At 33.9% G+C, this 19,153-nt stretch overlaps 2 protein-coding genes across 3 annotated transcripts in view; one reads left to right on the top strand and one right to left on the bottom strand.

The window, feature by feature from the left end:
* LOC129809651 (cell adhesion molecule Dscam2) overlaps window positions 1-19,153 on the bottom strand; it is a 171,546-nt gene that overhangs the window by 149,578 nt on the left and 2,815 nt on the right. For both annotated transcript variants that reach the window (XM_055859648.1, XM_055859649.1), the window contains exons 2-3: window positions 16,245-16,565; window positions 3,062-3,249 (exon numbers count right to left, since the gene is read on the bottom strand). In XM_055859648.1, coding sequence (XP_055715623.1) covers window positions 3,062-3,249; window positions 16,245-16,314 — 258 coding nt within the window. In that variant the 5' untranslated portion in view covers window positions 16,315-16,565. The remainder of the gene's footprint in view (window positions 1-3,061; window positions 3,250-16,244; window positions 16,566-19,153) is intronic.
* The window catches only part of LOC129809694 (cdc42 homolog), a 155,826-nt gene continuing 150,778 nt past the window's right edge, over window positions 14,106-19,153 (top strand). Inside the window, exon 1 of the mRNA XM_055859724.1 lies at window positions 14,106-14,116. The gene's annotated coding sequence lies outside the window, so the exon portion shown is untranslated. The remainder of the gene's footprint in view (window positions 14,117-19,153) is intronic.

Here is a 19,153-nt window from a genome sequence, read left to right on the forward strand (position 1 = left end):
AGTTAAATTTTTACTGATCGATCTCAAAGAGAGAGCAATTATATAATTGACTTTCTTTCGACTTATCACCGTCCTGAAGCTTAAACGATAAAAGATATCAAGTTCCGGTCTTCGGTGACCCCCAATAAAAATGATGTTTTTCCATGATGATGTTGAATGTCCAGATATTTTTTTTTCTTTTCCCCCGCCCCCCCTCCAACCCCTCCAAAATCATGTTTTTTGGTTTATTTCGAAAACGGCTCCTACAACTTCTTTTGTTTTTGGATAGGGTAAAAGGAAGACCTACTGACACTTTAAGAACGCGTGTCAGGACTTATTGACACCCTCTACTCTGTACCATTTGGAATACGAAATTCGAACGCTTATCTTTATCGAAAAACGCAGATTAATGAAAAAACGTTATATTACTTAGATTTTATTAGATGCATTAAATAAATTTCAACATTTTGACAAAAGTGTCAATAAGGGGTTCCCTGTCGAATAAGTGTTCCTTCGACCCTATGTTTTAGAGGTTTCCCAGGCGAACAATTCGTCTAAACATATGAATTTTTGAAGGAAAAAAATTTTACTACTTCAGTGGTTCTATTTTTCAATTGATTTGGTTAAATTAGATTTTTTGGAAGGGTCTTAAAATTTCCAACCCAATTGCTTCGATCGCAATCGATATAATGAATCGGTTGAAATACCCGTAAATGATCAATCTTTTCCACAATAATTCACATACACAGTTGATGAAGGATTCATGAATGTAGAATAATATTTACGTAATAACTTTTCACATAGGATGGAAATAGTTTTCAGAACTGGTTGTAGATTTATACACTGAATGTGTTATGGTCCGTACACTCATCAAGCATTTCTAATCTTGAAAAACCCAACCTCACTAATCAAAAGTCCGCTTCAAATACCGATGAATTAAGTCCGTAAGAAAGTTACGAATGTTCTCCTTACATAATTTTCTTTAATCACTCAGATACATTATCCACAGAACCTTAAGCCTTCAAGGCATACTTGCTCTGTGAGTATTTCGCATACTTCCGGATCTCCTTCATGGTTTTCCGGTTCGCATCGCGTTTTTTTTTTTGGAGTAAATTTTGGAGATATTAGGCATTCTTTGACGTTAGACATGACTGAATAGTCTTTCAGATTTTGACAGTCCAAGTCCAATAGAACATTCGTGAATGACATCGTCAAATAAAGCACTCGATCTAAATGTACTATACCCCAAATTAGTCAATTAGTCAAAAAAAAGTGTAACCGATTAAAGTCTACAGTATATACACCGTCTGTCCTTTTACCCGCTGAAAAAGCCACTCAAAACAAAATTCAATGCTGACATTTTACTTGTCAGCAAACCCAGCTGTGTTGATTAGAAAATTATTACAATTACAATTCGACTTGTCAGAATATAAGTCGAAAAGTTGTTTTTTTGCAAAATTCGTTCTTTTCGCTTCTCGGGTACTCCTTGACACCATGTACCCTCCCTGTGAATATTATTTCAAAAACTTGATTATTCCCAAAATTATAGGGGTTTCAATATTTAAAAATTCTATATTCCACACGGACCCTTGGGGCTTCAGTTGAGCAATCCATGAAACATTTTTAATTGTTGGTAAGACCTATCCTGAGGAAAAAATGCAATGTCGAACCTACATCACCCATCGTGCGAACCTTGCCTCCGAGGGCAAGTTTCGCACAAATCGTTATTTTTTTCAATTGTTTATCCGGGAAAATCTAAGAATTCTGCAACAGTAAGAGAGACACGCATAGGAATTCTAAAAGATCAAACATTTTTCTAGTGCAGCGTAGTCCGTCATCCATTGCTTTGTTTAGTCAGAAAAAAATCTTGAAAAACAATTTCGAGGAAATTTGCGAACCATGCCTATAATCCCCTAATATTTCGTTTAACTCTTCTGATTCATTTGGAACCCTAAATTTCTCATTGAGGGCCTATTTAAACATTTGAAAACAGTAAAGTTGAATAAAATTCACCTGTTGTATACCTTACGGTCCGGAAAGTTGAGCATTTATATCCTTCATAGACTTAAAAATGCTTTTCGATTAAATATTACAAAGATTATAAAAGTTTTGTACTATCTCTTAAATGAACTTATTTTATTAAAAAAAAAAATGTTCGAATAACTTTGTCCGAATGATTTTTTCTGAGATAAAACAAACATTCTATTGCCTAATTCTACTTTTTGCTAATACTGTTTTATTTCTCCCTGTTTCATCTTGACATTCAGCTATTATTTTTGAGTTCAGATTGATTGACTGATTTGATTGATTGATTGATTGTCGCCTTAGTAAAAACAAAGATTATATTACTAATTGAATACTACTACCAAACAAGCTTTTTAAACTATCATTTAAATTGTTTTATTTTTTACTTTTATTCAGCTTTTAACCTATTTCCTTTAATAAAATCCAAAGGTTAATGAATTTTATATAATAAATTCAAATATGAAATTTCTTTTTCGGATTTAGGGGAACTGTACCAAATTTCAGCCAACTAGCAATTTCGGCCAGTTCTTTTGTTCCTGAAATTTCAAAGACAAGGAACTATGAGAATCAAGGTGTCCGAAATACTGCCCAAAGCTGTATCTTTATTCATTTCAAAATGTATTAAGAATGATTTTATGGAAAACATAGAGGGTAAACTATCTAGATGTCAAGCAACACTCTTTAAAAAGAAGTAACAAAAAATTAATTTGCATTAAAAATACATTTCAAACTTAAGACTTTGGCGCTTTTATGCAACTATTCCGAAATTTGACACACTTACCCTAAAAAAAACATTAATTAACTGTTTAAATTTAATTTTTTATGATCAAATTCAAGTAAAATTCCGTCTAAAGTCACACCCTATTATTTTTTTTATTAAATGTCTATCAAAATTCGTTAACTAAATAAATAAAACTGAAGTTAACAGGTACAAATTTCCCATTTTTGAAATATCCTGTAGGTAAAACATTTTCGAGTAAACGAACTTTTGAAAATTTACCAGTATAAAGTGTCAAGAAATCATTAATAAATGTCAAAAATGCAATTGAAATTTTACCTGACGTAGTCCAGGAACATCCCCAACGGCTGTCCCATCGCTTCGGACCCAAATAATCTCCGGAGGTGGATTTCCGCTGGCTTTGCATTCTACAACAGCTCCAGTTGAATTGGAAAAGTCCACGCGATTTGTAGGTTCTTTGAGGAAAACGGGTCCTTTGAGGTCAGCATCATTTGTTGCAGCATCCACTGAAAAGAGAAGCCAAAAAACAACAAGTCACAGTGAGACAATGGCACAAAAATCTCTGATGGATTGTAGCAAGTTCAATAGGAAGGTGTGTCAGAGTTGTCTCAATTGTTATCTTCATCTCAAAGTTTATGTCGCAAGACAAAATTCCTGTCTTGCAAGTGAGATGCTCATTTGTTTTCAGAAAAGAACGTGAAGTGAATTTCAACATTCCAGAAACATTCTGGATGATACACCAACAACCAATTTCTACCGTTTGTCATGCGTGAGATAAAGACACAATTAAACAATAAAAATAGAGATCTAGTACATCACAATGTTCTTTTTTTGCCACTTGATGTGGGTTTAATGTCTTTTTAACAGAGTCTTGTACGAGTGTTTTAAAAAAGATTTCTTTTACTAATTGTACTAACTCCTCAAATTTCAGTATTGAGTCACTCTTTCTTGTCTTTTTATGGTACACTTTCATTGCTAGCAGAGTTTGAGGTGTTTTCCTAGGAACATCATGTCTCACCATCTCACGTAATAATTTATCAGTGAGAGCATGTGTTTATTTATCAAGCTATCCAAGATGAGAAATTGTGATATCGTATCTATTTGTTCTTTCTGGATGCAACCCAGAGGCGCATTTTATTGCTACATTCAGAACCTTCATTTTCCACTCAACAGAAAATATTTCTATCTTCTATTTTTACCGTCACATAAATTACACCAAGAATGTTCTCTCTGAGACATTCACACCAAAAAGGATTTATTGAAAAATTGAAAGATGCCTCAATAGGGAAGCAATTTAATTGAAATTTTCCAGTCTTCCAACTATTTTCTCCTCCTTTTCACTCCCATACCGCACGTGAGCATTATAAGAAAATTCACTGAGAAATTCCATCCCACCTTACAGTCTGCACTATATTTCACCCAACTTACATAGAATTTTCCAAAACCCACATTGTATACTGGGAAAATTAAAGCAGATAGTGAACTCCAAATATTATCGTCACGGTATAACTTTCAAAGTTTCACTCTCTTCACCCCAAAAGAATAATATTTCTTTATGGTTTAAAAGGAGGGTCACAGAAAGGAAAATCTTGTGGGTAAAGTTTATTAAAATTTTGTGGTTAGAGCAATAAAAATACAAAACTCATCTCTATATACATAAAAACCATTCATTCATCATACACATAAATCAAATATTAGCCTATTAGTCGTTCAATGAATCTGGTATTGAAAGTCAATAAAACAACTTGTCGTCTTTAATAAATAAAACACGATGAATATGGATAATACACGGAGTGTCAATGGAACAGTAAATAGAATTAGGGTTGAATGATCAATAAAATTTTGTTATTAAATTTTGAGATGTAGAAAGTCATTAAATATTCAATTCCGGAATAACTATCGTCAATTCTATCATAAAACGTTAGATATGCAATTTCTAAAATGACCTGATAAGACTTCTTCGTATTTGATATATTGTTGAAACGATTTAAAATTAAGAATTAGTAATTACATCAAAATAAAACATTTCAAAATGACTTTCCATTTACCGGCAATTTACTTTGACGTAAAGTTCTCACAAAATGATAGATGGCACTACTACTCGAAACAAAGATAGATCCATTACAATAAAATCAGTAGAAAAGATCTTTAGAGGACCCCCTAGGCCCCCTAGGTGCACAGCTATTAAAACGCTAACGAGTCCATTTAATTATAATATTCGAATTCTCATTTTATTGAAACTATTAAAATTTATTCATCATTAAAATTAACCACTCTGACGAGTTAACCGGGCGTTAAGTGGTTGCGATAAACAAATAAAATCAATAAAAATTTATCTCACTGAATAATTTCACAAAATTCAAACATAAAAAAACATAATGCACCATATAAACAAACTAATCTCGGCATGTGCAATAATTTAAAAAAAAATGCGCAGAATAATATAAAGCCACGCTATAAACCAACAGTCATATCCCGTTTTGCTCAAAAGTTTTGAATATTCTATCCCGCCCTTTTGCACTCAAAATTGGATTGAACTAAACTGAATTTGTTGTGATGTTCAAAAGAAGAAGAAGAAGAAGAAGAAGAAGTTTGCAAAAAGCGGAATAATCATTATTATAAACGTTAAAGTATAAGAGTATCCTGAATTACTAGGTCAAAAAAGGTCGATCTTTGTTATTGCTTAATAAAATAGATCAGAGGTGTGCAAGAACCGTTTAAAACCGAGCAAACGTCAAATGAAACTTGTACGTCAATGTTCAAAACGCTACCTAAACAAACTTATTTTAACGTTTATTCGGTTTCAAACGGTTCTTGCGCACCCCTGAAATATATAGATAAATTATCTATGGTGCCGGACAAAATTCCGAAAGCCAAAATCCCGAAGAGACAAAATCCCTAAGAGACAAAATCCCTAAGAACATAGGGGAATGTAGGTATGGTTCGCACAGAGTGAACATGCGAATTTTCTCTTTGTTTGCAAAGAGCTGACCTACCATTTCTCATCTCGTTTCATAAGCTTAATAATGATCTATCTTATGGCTAATGACGAACTAACTCTTTGCAAACAAAGAGAAAATTTACGTTGTTTGAAGGTTCACTCTGTGCGAACCATGCCAACATTCCCCTACTGTTGTGAATGAGACTTTTCAACCTTTAGAAAAGGAAGAAGAGACAAGATCTTGGTCCAGCAACATTTATAAGACCTTAAACTTCTTTTCAAATTTAACGATTTATTTGAGTTTAGATTTGTGTTCGTAACTAAAGGGAAAACACTCCCTTCCTTGTTTCTTACGGCTCATTTAGAACTTTGAGGCGACATCCGGTCTGAAAGCCTAGGCGGCCTTATCCTTGTCAGATCAATGGTGGCAGATTTTCATATTTTCCAGTTGTGAGTTCCCATCCTGTAGATACTACGCCACATTTCTGTCAACGAGGCGACGTGAATTAGAACCAGACTTGAGTAACTTATAAGGCTAGACGAAACGTCTTAAAGCGTAATTGACCTAATCTCTTATAGGGTCCAAGACGATAGGGCTCTTTATTCGGCAATGGTGGAGTTCTCATTCGGCAGGTACGCTATTCCTGGCTTATGATGAGAGGTCGACAAATTTGACAGGAGAAACTCGTGGAAGGCATAGAAAGGACGACTTAGTTTCAAAAGAAAGGTTACGCCTCAGACGAGCGAAGGCAACCTCGGGCAGGCAGAGGCAACATGGCGTAACAGCCTCGTCTCTCTTTCTGCGTAGCAAGGAAAGGGGCAAACACCTTGAACACTTCCTGATGGATGGACGTTAATTCTACCAACCTGGAAAGGGGCAATAATCTCGACATTCCTCGGAGCATAAGAATACCAGCCCCACAGCAAGACAGAGGGGGCAACAATCTAGCAACTCTCTCTGGAGGTATACCGCTGAGAGAGGGCAAAAGCCTCAGCAATCTAGTCGGGAAGAAACTATGCCTGATCTCTTCGACTAAGGAAACGAATCACGAGCACAGCACCCTTGGCTTCAGTCCAGAATACAAGCTGACGATGACCAATGGCATCCGCTCAATGGGCAAACCATTCAGGTCGCTCATTGAGCATGAGCCACTTTAAAGCTTTAAGGTCAGAAAAAAATAACTTTTTATAACTTTTTAGAGAAAAACATAACATCAGAAGGCCGTGGGATTTTTTTTGGGACACCGGAGTTCCAATTGTCCCTAAAGGGTTAAACTCCCAACTCAGCTTGTCTTTGTATTTTATAGCGCCTCAATGTCTATCGCTCGCTATAGCATATCAGTTGCTCAGAAGAATTTTAGTCTTTGATGCAAATGTGTTATTTTGTTGCCAAATGCTCGGATTTTCCTCAGGGAATTTTGTGGGTCGCCTTAGGAATTGCTTTGAGAATATTATGCATCACAACAATAATAAAATATCAGAAGTCAATTCAAAATATTTCCAAAAACAAAAGGATGAAAACAAAGTTCATCAAGCTGATACGAACGAGGTCTCTTCGGAAATACAGTTTCAGGCCAAAATATTCAACCTCATCAGCGCTTTCTACGTGGAGAGCTCTATCCAGGCAACACGAAACATGAGACAAAAGGCTCTGGTTATCTTCATAGATCTGAACCAAACCTTTGATACCGTCGATCACCATGTTCTCCTGCGCAAATTTGCTAATTATGGGTTTCTTAGAGCCTCGAAACACTGGATAGGGACATTTGTATATGCATGCCGACGACCTGTGTCTCATATACACTGGGAATGAACTAGAACTCATCAAGGAGATTACGCAAAGAGACCTTTACAGAATTAATAACTGGGTCAAAATCAGTAAGGTTAAGGTTACTGTGAATGCCGCAAAAACGAAGTTTAGGACATTCGACGAGACCGGTGACCGTTGTGATCTAATAATGAAGAACTCGACACTGGAAAGGGTTTCTCACTTCAAACTCCTTTAAGTCGTTATTGATTATGTTCTTAATTGGGGTTCTCAGTGGCGTAATAGGCAAGACCGTTGGCCATTGGGCAGAGAGATCCCCGATTTGACTCACAATGTTGAGAGTTCGAGTCCTGTCCGGTGCAAGTAACTGAATGTTTAGAAAAAAAAAAACATTTTCACATATGATAAAATGTAATAAAAATGCACCGTCTCTGCCCAAAAATTCCGGGAACATGGAAAAAGCATTCACACGAGGCAGACGTTCCTGAACGATCTACGATCAGGAGATTCTTCCAACACGAGCACATTGTAAAAATTACATTGTATTACAAATAAAGTGTTTTGAGCCTCATGTTGAAATGCTTTTGGCGACTAAACATCAAATCAAGTAGCGAAAAACAGCTAACTTATCAAATCTTCTTGCAAGCGGAAATTGTGGAATATTATTTTAAGACTTTCGATCCTAAGAAATATTTGCTACATTACATAACTTGATAATCTCTTTAAAAAAAAATTGTAAGATTTTATATGAAAATTTCACTAAACAAACAGAAAAGTCTCTGATTCTAAAATTAAATCCGAATAAAATTAGATCAGTTTTAAATTTGAAAATAAAAGATTGAAAAGAAAGGTCTTTTAATAAAAACTACCTAATGAAACTTCCAAGATCAAACATGTAATTAACAATAAATTACTTCTAAATAGGCCAAACAACCCTTCATAAATCCTTTTGTATATAGAAAAAAAATTACAGTCCATAGTTTCAAAAGCACGGTTGTTTCCTATTCCAGACCACCAGTCATGTGTATTGTTTAATGTTCTTGATCTTCCTCCGACATCCTCTCCCTCACATCCAACTATAGCACATTTTCATGAAATTCTGGCCAAACATAGCACTATATTGTGTTAAGCGTACGCATTGAGTTCAAGAAACTATTACAAAACACCATTTGAAATTTTATAATCACCCAAAAAGACTTGACTCAATTATTCACATTCACACAAAATCATCAAGCTCAAGCATCACTTGGAAGTCCACATGATAGAGGTACATATAGAAGTTAATAGGATCTTTCAATTTTTATAGCGGTGTTAATTCAACACAACCAGTGAGATTTTTGCCAAGATCTCAAGTGCCTAATCTATACAAATCTTTTTCTCACACTATCATTTTCTTTCTGGACATTTCGGCTGAAAATTTATTGCATTAGACGAAAATCATAGTGCTTGATTGTGGAATTATACATGGAAAATTGACGGCATTGTAGCTCAACGATAGTAATTTGTTAGTTCAACGTCTTACGAGAGACATTTTTATGTTCTCTCTCTCGTCTTTGCGACACTCCATCAAAACTCCCTCCAAAATAAAGTTGTATGCTTAGTTGTGGTGTCTTCTATGTCATTTATTTTGTTTGATATAGCATCGGCATGCACATAAGTGAAGATTCAACAGTGAATTTCTTAACAATAGAGACAAAGTACCAACTTCCGTTTTCATCGCCTCAACCAACTATCTCTTATAGGACAGACAGAGACTTGTCCAGGAAATTTACATAAACACATTGTTGGACACATTTTATATACATTATAATTTTTCCCTGGTGATGTTCTTTCAATTTAATTCCACTTGGACACTTTTTGGGGATCTCAGCAATTTGTAAGAGCAATTTTGCGGATGACTTACAAGACATGTTGTAATATGCAATTTATGGGAGAGTGGAGCAGTTTCACGCATGATTTTTGAATTAGACTTGTTAACAATTCTACAGAAAGCAAAACAAACAAAAACAAAACTTAATACATTCTGAGACATTAAGTTGGATTTTATGGAAAACTGTCTATAAAGGTGAGCGAGAAGACTAGATCTAGATCCCATTTATTCTTATACTGAAATGTCAAAAATGTGTTTACAAAACAAAAGTTATTGTACGTTGAGCATAAAATCATTGAATTTTTATAGTAAAAACAAATATAGACGGTAAGAAATAGTTCAATCATTAAAAAACTACATTTTGTCAGTAAAACCAGATATAAAGGGCTCTACACATTGGATACAATTTTCGTCAAAATCGCATTTTTGACAGAATTTTGACGTGTCTACCTGCAACAGTGCGGACGATTTCCTTCAAAAGAGCAATTTTTGACGAAAACTGCTTACAATGTGTAGACACCCTAACCCCAAAATGAAAATGAAAATGGAAGTTTCGAGATATTTGACATGGAAGATACGAAAATCAATTTTACGATTAATCGGACGTTCGATTAAATCGGATGAAAATGGAGTGTTTAAGTTATTGTAGTATTTAACGAGGGCTTTCAAAATCACCAATTTTTTCAAATTATGACAATTAGACCTGAGATATGACCATTTTCAAATTTATTTCTTTAACCTTTACTAGCTCTAATCAGGATGTCGAGGGGTCCTAGCTTGTTTTTTTTAATCGAAAGGTCTTAGGTCCAACTACAGCATACTAAAATTTGAACCCGATTTTTGCCATAGGGGCTGAGTTATTGATAAAACAAAATTTGGTGGTGTTCCTAATTAGCGGAAGGGCGGGATGGATCTGATATTACCATGTGATTTCGATGTGATATTTAACCTTTGGAGAAAACCGCTTGTCGATATTTCTTTTCGTTCTCTCACCAGAAGCGTTTGTGCTACAGTAGAGTCTCTCAAATTCGAACGATTGGGGGGTATTTTTGACATTTCTCACCTCCCAAATTCGAACGATATTTTCAAAACTAATGGAATTTACGTGAGATTAAATTGCACTTTGGATCAAATGCCCAGAATTTCTCACAAATCTTCGTGGTGGCGAACTTCCTTTCCATTTTATTCTCTCGTAATGTAAGTAAATATTCAGAAAACAGCACATAAATATGATCTTCAATCATCCACAACACGAATTTTTTAACATAACCCAACAATTGACATTTTGAATCCATACGGCGTTCGAATTTGAGAGATTCAAATTTGAAAGACTCTACTGTACTTAGAATCGAAATTGGTGAATATATATTCTTGATCTATGAGAGTCAAAATGTGTACATGTACATGCAAATCTTAAGACCGATCTGACAAGGTCGCATTTCACCTCGATCCACAGAAGAGAATGTAAAGAATCTTAGATTTACTGTTCGTAAGCTTTTTTTAACTGTAATGTTTGAGAACGGTTCTCACCGATCAGACATGATAGATCGGATACATAAAGACCATTCTTAAGTTCTAAAAGTAAAGAAAAGCTTACAACCGGGAGAGAGTCAAAATCACCCGCGAAGGACAAAGTCACTCTTGCATTTACGGTACGCATTTTATAGTTTATGGCCCCAATTTTGAAGCCAGGATCAATATCAAAATTTTAAGCTATTATTAACAGCCTGTTAAATATTTCGGACGATTCAAGCTTCGGACACCTCAATTTGTTTTCTCTGTTATTAATAAATTGAACCCATTTATTTGTAGTATCCAATTTTACCCTCAAAGTGTCCAAAATTACAAGCTGTCTCAAATTACAAGTAGTTGCAAGGGATTTTATAACAGAATTTTGCCAGTATTTAATTATAAGTAAGGAAAAATTTATTTTTTGTGATATTCACGTTTTTCTAATTGATTTTACTAATGCTCACAGCAAATGAAGGTGTAATGAATTTCTTAAACTCTCCAGAAGTCTTTAGAAAAGTTTGTGATTTTGATGAAGTTTTACAGCATCAATTGAGAAGGAAATCAAATTTATGCTGTTCTTAAATCAAGGGTTATAGATCTGCTTTAGTAGCAAGAACATTTCATCCCATTCGTTTTATAAGTACAAGGGAAATTGCCCTACCATCCCCTAATCTCACCATCGAGTTGAACCTGCATGGGAAATTTTCAAACCCAACCTGAACTAAATTCCTCAAGTTCATGAGAGATTTTTTGAAGAGATTCAACATTTTTAACACTGAAAATCTTACAAATACGAAAGGCACATGCAAAATGAATCTTTACGGTGATTGGTCAGAAAATAAAACAGCTGTCGCGTGCATTCGAAAAAACCAGCAGCTGCTCATCATTTTCATTCTTTTCGTCTTCTCCTTACTTTTTTTTATTATACTTCTTCAGTCCTCCACTTCCTCCTGTACCTCCTCCTTCTACAATTCTTTTCAAAGAATATTCGTAAACCTTTTCCCACTCATGCACCATATGGATATGTCTAGTAATACAAAGTTTATAAAGTTGGAACGTTTCGAAAAAAAAGCAAGATATTGGCACAAATGCGGTTTTTCATCCACTCCACACTCTCTTTCTCATTTACTCAATTGACACCCACACACATACGCATGCTTTCACACATGGACCAATTTGGTCTTCCTCCAGCTTCCCGCATCTCCCACTCTCAAGTGTTGCAAGTGCGTCCCATTAAAATAGCATTAAAAATTGCCCAATATCGCACCAAATGGAAACACATTTCAATCCCAGAAATGCTTCTCCATTGATATAGATTGACTCATTCATTTATAAGCAAATTCATTCAATGTCATTGAAAAATGACGCTTTCCCGATTTTACGGTGTGTTTTGTAATGGTTCGCGATTTATAAACATCGTGTTTAAATATCTGCGTTTATTTTTATTATTGCCTTGCAAAGTGCAATAGAAATGGTTTTCTTTTCTCAATGGTAGTGTTTGTGAATAGAATATTTACAATACTATTTGCATTTATCGGCATAAAATGTGTCTTTTAATGGACACTTTTGCCAAAGTGGAATAATTTTGGTTTACATTGATGCTAAAAAAAAACATCGATTAGCAATTTGTTTAGGAGGTCAAAGACCCTTGTACGTTACTACAGAAGTAATCCTAAATAAACATGGCACGAATTTTGAGTTTACACTCTTCAAATAATTTTAGTTGTTAGTATGAAACATAAAATTTTTGCAATTTTAATAACATGGTATCATGCAGAATAAAAAAGTTTCAAGAAAAAAATACTAGGAAAACATTGAAAAAAGAGGATTTAATATAAAATTAAATTAATCAATTTTAAAAATGCAAATAACGAATTATCAATCTTTCTACACAGAAAAACATATTTTGTAGAATTGTTCGTAAATGTTTATGAATTCTTACTGTGAACTTACAAAATGCTTGTAAATCGAATAACCCACAAACAAGTTCGTGAAATTTTGTACTTTTTGACAAACTTTGTAACATGATCACTTGATGAGCATTTTTGACAAAACTCTACGAAAAAATGAAAAAAAAATTAAGGACATTTTTTTGTTCTTTTACGAACAATGTTTGTGAAAATAATGCAAACATTTACAAACTTTTTAGTGAGTTATACGATTTAGGAACATATCGTAAAACGCTCTCAATATGACTTCTTAAAAATTGTGCTTAAAGGTTCAAATTTTGGCACAGACAGAGGAAATTTCGTATTTTGTTGACAAAACTATGATTTTTTTATTACCAATAAAAACAATTTTAAAATTAATTATTTAAGAAACAAAAACACACGCAGAGAAAATTTCAAGTATACAGATTCAATCTTCATAAGATTGTTTCAATCACAATTTTTATCTCAGAAATATCCTAATTTTTTGAATCCAGGGAAATGGGATTGCATTTTAGAAACAATGTAATTGATTTTATGAAAATGCCCATGCTTTGCACTGTCCCAAGCTTTATAATGACTAAATTTTTCTTATGTTTCTGAATAAATGTAACTCCGCAATTATATTTTAAAAACAGGACACCTTAAACTATTTTTTAAAATATGGCTACGATGAGTCAAATTTATTGAAAAACATAGAAAAAAATTAGTCATTTTAAAGCCTGGGACAGTGCAAAGCATGGGCATTTTCATAAAATCAATTACATTGGCCTCTATTCTGAGACCAAGATCAAGATCAAAATTTCAAGCTGTCAAATATTTCCAAGATCAAGATTTCATATTCTGACGCGAAGAATTTGTGGAACTTAAAATGTCTTAGCTAAGAACCAAGATTTCAAGATTTTGCACACTTAACGAAACGTAATTTCTGACAAATATCCTTATTTCTTTGCCGAATTTATTGAAATTTCGCCATATAAATTAGAAAAAAATAATCATAGGTTGTATTAAATAATAATATGACAGGATATTATCGGGAATAAAAGAAGTGCACACAAAACTTGTGACGTGCAATAAACCCTGAAAGCCTGAAATGCTTATGCAAGATGTCATTCTTTTACAGGTATTCTCAGGGTTTTGTACTTCAAAACGTGCACCTAGTACGTTTTGTACCATCACGATTAAATTACAAGATCAAACATAGTATTTTTCTTAGTCATTCTCTTTTTGTATCATCTCTTGTAGAAACATTCATCATCAAAAACGATTTCCGCATGAAACTCTTCAAATTGTTAGTATCTTGAAAATTTCAAGCATCTCCGAAAGGTTCTTGGACGTATTTCAAGAAAACAAGAAATTTGAAGTCTTGAAATCTTGAAATATTGGTTCCAGAATTGCAAATCTTGATATCCACACGGTTTGTGTCTTGGATTTCAAGATTCCAAGACATTTGACAGATTTTACATCTTGATCTTGATTTTTTGATTTCAGAATACCAAAATCTTGAAATTTTCTTGATCTTGATCTTAATCTTGGTCTCAGAATTGAGGCCATTGTTTCTAAAATGCAATCCCATTTCCCTGGATACAAAAAATTAGGATATTTCTGAGATAAAAATCGTGTGATTGAAACAATCTTATGGAGATTGAATCTGTATACTTGAAAATTTCTCTTATTTATATACGAGGCAGTCACATATTTTTTCAAATATTCAAAGACATTGTGAATTATGAATTATACAGAAATTAATCATTTTAATTGAATATTTGAATAAAGAGAAAAATGTGTACATAGCCTCTGCCTATCTGTCGTTAATTCAAAACAAAACAAGCAACGCGTCACAAAAAAATTATTAAACAAAGCTTATGAAATAAAAGATTTTAAGGATAGGAGAGACTGGGGTAAAAAGTCACAAAACGGACATATTAATTTTTTTAAAGGTACATGAACGCTCAAAAATTTTTAATTAGGGGAAAGTGTCAGAGAAAAGAGGAAAGTCATTTTCCTCTCTTTTGTAAGGAAATGCATTTATCGACCCGTTTTCTAAGAGGTAATTTTGTGACTATTCTCAAAAATTCTGGGGCAAATAGTATCAGGCGTGGGATATTATCACATTTTGATTCGCTTTATTACGGGATTCCGTAAATTTAAAAAATGCCTAGATGACATATTTTCACAGGAAATTTATTCATCTATACTCTACATCTCTGTAGAACAGCATTTTCTGTATCTGAACAAGAAAAGTGCTTTTCAAGTTATTTTCCAAATGCTATTTTCCTCAAGAAAACTCTATTCAATCATTATGAAAAGGCGAAAATGGCGAATTGGGCGAGATGAATTTGACAAAATCTGCCGAAGAGTTACCGAGCAAATGTCACTTAAGTGCAGAATAAAAACAAAATAAAAAAAATAATAGTAAGAAATGTTTTGTGCTCTTTTTAAACTAAATTTTAGATTCACTAAAACTCGACAAAATTTTTATCTTTCTGAATTAGGCTGTGTGTACTGTTTAATTTTTTCGGTTCTTCATCATCATCACTGTCTACAACATCAAGCAGCGACACATGACAAAGACGTTTCTTTTCGCTGTGAGAAATCAGAAATTTCTTCGGTTTTTGTTACTTTTTGCCCCATCCATACCTTTTATTACTTTTTACCCCAAGTGATCATTTTTAATTAACGGATTTCTGGAGAAAAGGATCTTTAGAAAATGTTATAACGGACAGCGGCTTTGTTTTCAAAGAATTTAAATCATTTAGGAAATATTCACAAGTGTATCAATTTTGAAAAATAAATAGGTAAAAATTTATATCTGTTCTAAGAAAAATATTTCAAAAACAGGGCTAAAAATTTCAATATTTTTTTATTTTCTTAATTCCTTGTTCGAATTCTAAGAAACTTATGACATTGAAGGATGTCTATGGAGACTATCTATAGAAAGTTTTCGATTTGTGACTTTTTGCCCCACATTCCCCTACTCGTGCTTTACTATTTAGTTACTTTATTTTACCACCTCGAGTGGCAATCTAGAATGGCTAGAATTTTCGACAGAATTCTGAGGAATCACAAACACCTGCAATTTTCTAAAAATTTCCAAAGAAAACCCGTTTCAAATAGAAGAATAATGACGTATCCCGAACGTATCAATAGTTGAATCATCTAATTTGATACTTGAGACTTGGATGTGCGACCATATGGATCCACTTAGTTTGTCATTCTCTCTCTCACACAATATTTTTAATATCAAGTTATGTTAATTTCCATGCCATTTTTTCCTCCTCTCACACTGCATTGGTTTTTATTAGAACAATCTCCGAGTGGCAAGTTCACCAAGTCAAAACTCTCCACAAATTTGCAAATGTTGCCAATTCAGCAAACAAAATATTGGGAACGCGTTTCGTTACAGCGAACGTCAAATTGCCGGTAGTTTTTTGTTTACATTGAGTGAGTCAAAATATTGATAAGAATCGATTGCTGCGTACCTTTTGGTGTAGCAAAGATGACAAGAACGGCCAATAGAATCCACATTATTCCGCGAGAATCCTCGTTCATGGCTGCACAAGAATCCTCCGTAAACACTATTTCTTTCACTTCTTCTTTACTCTTTTCTTTTCTATGATCTCAACAATGCCACTAACACACTATCACTTTCAACACTGAGGATAATTTACTTAATCCTTTTCACTGATATCCAACAATTTCCTCCAAATACCTCGTGGGTGGAGATGATTGATGGCCCTGGGGCGGAGGTTTTAGGTGGCTGGAACCACCCGCACTCGACGCGCCTTCTATTCCGCGCTCACCTGAAAAATATAGAGAGTGTTGGAAGAAACTTCATGAAATATTCACGCTTATATCCTCACAAACGTGGTATTATTCACACTTTACTGATTGAACTTTGAAAAGGACTCTTGTTTACTTAATCATGGTTATGGTCATCAAATTAAGCCTACAATATCATATTTCTTGTGAACTTTTCACGATGCTTTGATATTTCATCGATTGTTTTGTATTAGCTAAACATATTGCGGGCTTAATATTTAAACAGTAATTGAGTGAAACGAGAGCAATGAAACAGAGTGAAGGCTGGTGTGAAAAGTTGACCATTCTAATAAGCCAAGAAGGTTTCTTATTTGAATCATACTTGCATAATAAGACAATTTTAAATAAGAAGAGGATATGCTCCAAATTCACTAGAAAATGATTCATTTCCTATGGAAAAGTGTCTGACAAATTTTAATCGGCTATAAAAAATTAGATTTTTGACATATCTACGAGATACCGGTGAATACTCAAAGCCGACTTCAGGGTTACATCTCTAGAACTTACTACTAATATCAGTAGCAAGCATCAAACTCTGTCTAAAGTTGAAATTAAAGCACCTAAAGTATGTCCAAGAAACTTCAAATATTTTATTAGAAAAGTATGAGAGCATTCATAGATCTTCAAATTTTCTATTTGGTTAAGTAAAACCAGGAATGAAATGTTTTAAATTTCGTTAACTTGAATCCGTCATATTTTCGGTTTTATTAAATCAACTGGAAACCCGTATTACTCATTGGAAACAGATAAGTAACTCAATAACTAACACACTAAAAAAGATTTTAAGAAAATGCATTTCAAGTTTGACCCGGTAATAGCTTAAAAGTAGTGATTTTTTGGACAAACTATTATACTAATTTATTTACAGCTCTCGGTAGATGTGCTAATCGTGCTATAAATACAATTTTCGAGGCGTAGGGGAAAGTGTCCATGCTTGATACTGTAAAATGATGTCCAAGGTTTGTGATTATTTTTTGATTAACACACAAACCGAAGCGATTTTTCCATTATGACAAAAAAAATGTCTCACTTATTAGGTTCATAATCCAACCTCAAGTGTTTCCTGGAAATCCTTAGATTTTCTTCAAGAAGAAAATGGAAATTCAGTAGCGATTTTTATACAAGTTGAGTCCGGAGCCTTCCTTATAATAATTGATTCGACAATTCGGAGGCCCATTTTCACTGCAAAAATTTCACCGGATATAAAAAATTGCACATCAATATCCAGACGGAACTCTAATCTATCTTCCTAAATCGTTTGTACGACTGGTTATTAGTTTTAAAATCACTTTTATGTAATTTTTCTAAGCCGTGTTTTTATGACATTAGGGCGCTAGCGAAAACCATTTTTTCACTTTGAGTCCATGAAAATGTCACCCTGCAATCTTAAAATTCAGGCAACAGGGTTGAAGGCTATGTCAATTGTCGATAAAATTGGAGGATTACAATAGGTGTAATTATAAAAGAATCACATCTAATGATAGGGGAATGTAGGCATGGTTCGCACAGAGTGAACCTTCAAACGATGCGAATTTTCTCTTTGTTTGCAAAGAGCTGACCTACCATATCTCATCTCGTTTGATGAGCTTAATAATGATCTATCTTATGACTAAGAAATTCCTAAAGAAAGTTCTATGGGTAGTCTCCATTATCGTTCTCTAGAATTTCCTACCAAAATTTCGAGGGTGAAATCTCTGGAGAATTTACCACGCTGAAATGTCAATATTTTCCGAAAAAATCCTTTTGAATTCCCTTGGAAAATTTCACATAAAAATTCCCTTGGAAAATTTACCTGACTCCCAGTGCATTCTCGATGAATTCAAGGGGAAAATTCATGCGGAAGTTTCTACCAGCATTCATGTGAATTTGAAAGGGAAATTTCCTTCTAGTCACTTGGAAATAGCCTGGCCATTCCTGGAGGATCTCTCTAAATTTTTCGAGGAAAAATCTCCGAATTTTCCAGACCATCTCGAAGATATCTTAGGAAAATCGAAGGGAAAATTTACCCCGGGAGGGAAATTCCTTCTGGAGATACATGAAAATTCCATGAGAGTTTAAGGGAACTTCTGTGAAAGTTAAGCTTAGGTATACTTTGGGCGAAATGCTTTTCTTTTTGCAATTATATAATTTGTGCTCAAATTTTACTAGTTCTTCAGCTTCTTAAAGATTCTTAAAGAAGTAGGATGGCGACATTACTTCTGGACTTTGCCTTTATTTATGGCCTCCTCTCGAGAAACACAACTATGTTACAAAATGATTTCGAAAAACCCCAAAATTAAAAATATGTAATTTGAACCCTTATGATAACACTTCACAGTTTTTTTTTTTTTTTTTTTTTTGAATGATTTTCAGACCAAAATTGCGATGAGGCCAGAGGTAAAGATAGGCCACCACCCTAAAGGCCCATTTATAACTATGAAATACAAATTTGAAGTTGGAATACAACGCAGAAATGGTATTACCGGTTTTACATATTTGAAGTTCAACGTTGCATTTTTAAACTTCAAAAATGGAATACAATTTCTATTCCAATGTATTCCAACTCCCAAATTCAAAGATGTAATACCAT

The sequence above is a fragment of the Phlebotomus papatasi genome, chromosome 1 (genome assembly GCF_024763615.1).
Source record: "Phlebotomus papatasi isolate M1 chromosome 1, Ppap_2.1, whole genome shotgun sequence".
In the NCBI taxonomy this organism is placed as follows: Eukaryota; Metazoa; Arthropoda; class Insecta; order Diptera; family Psychodidae; genus Phlebotomus; species Phlebotomus papatasi.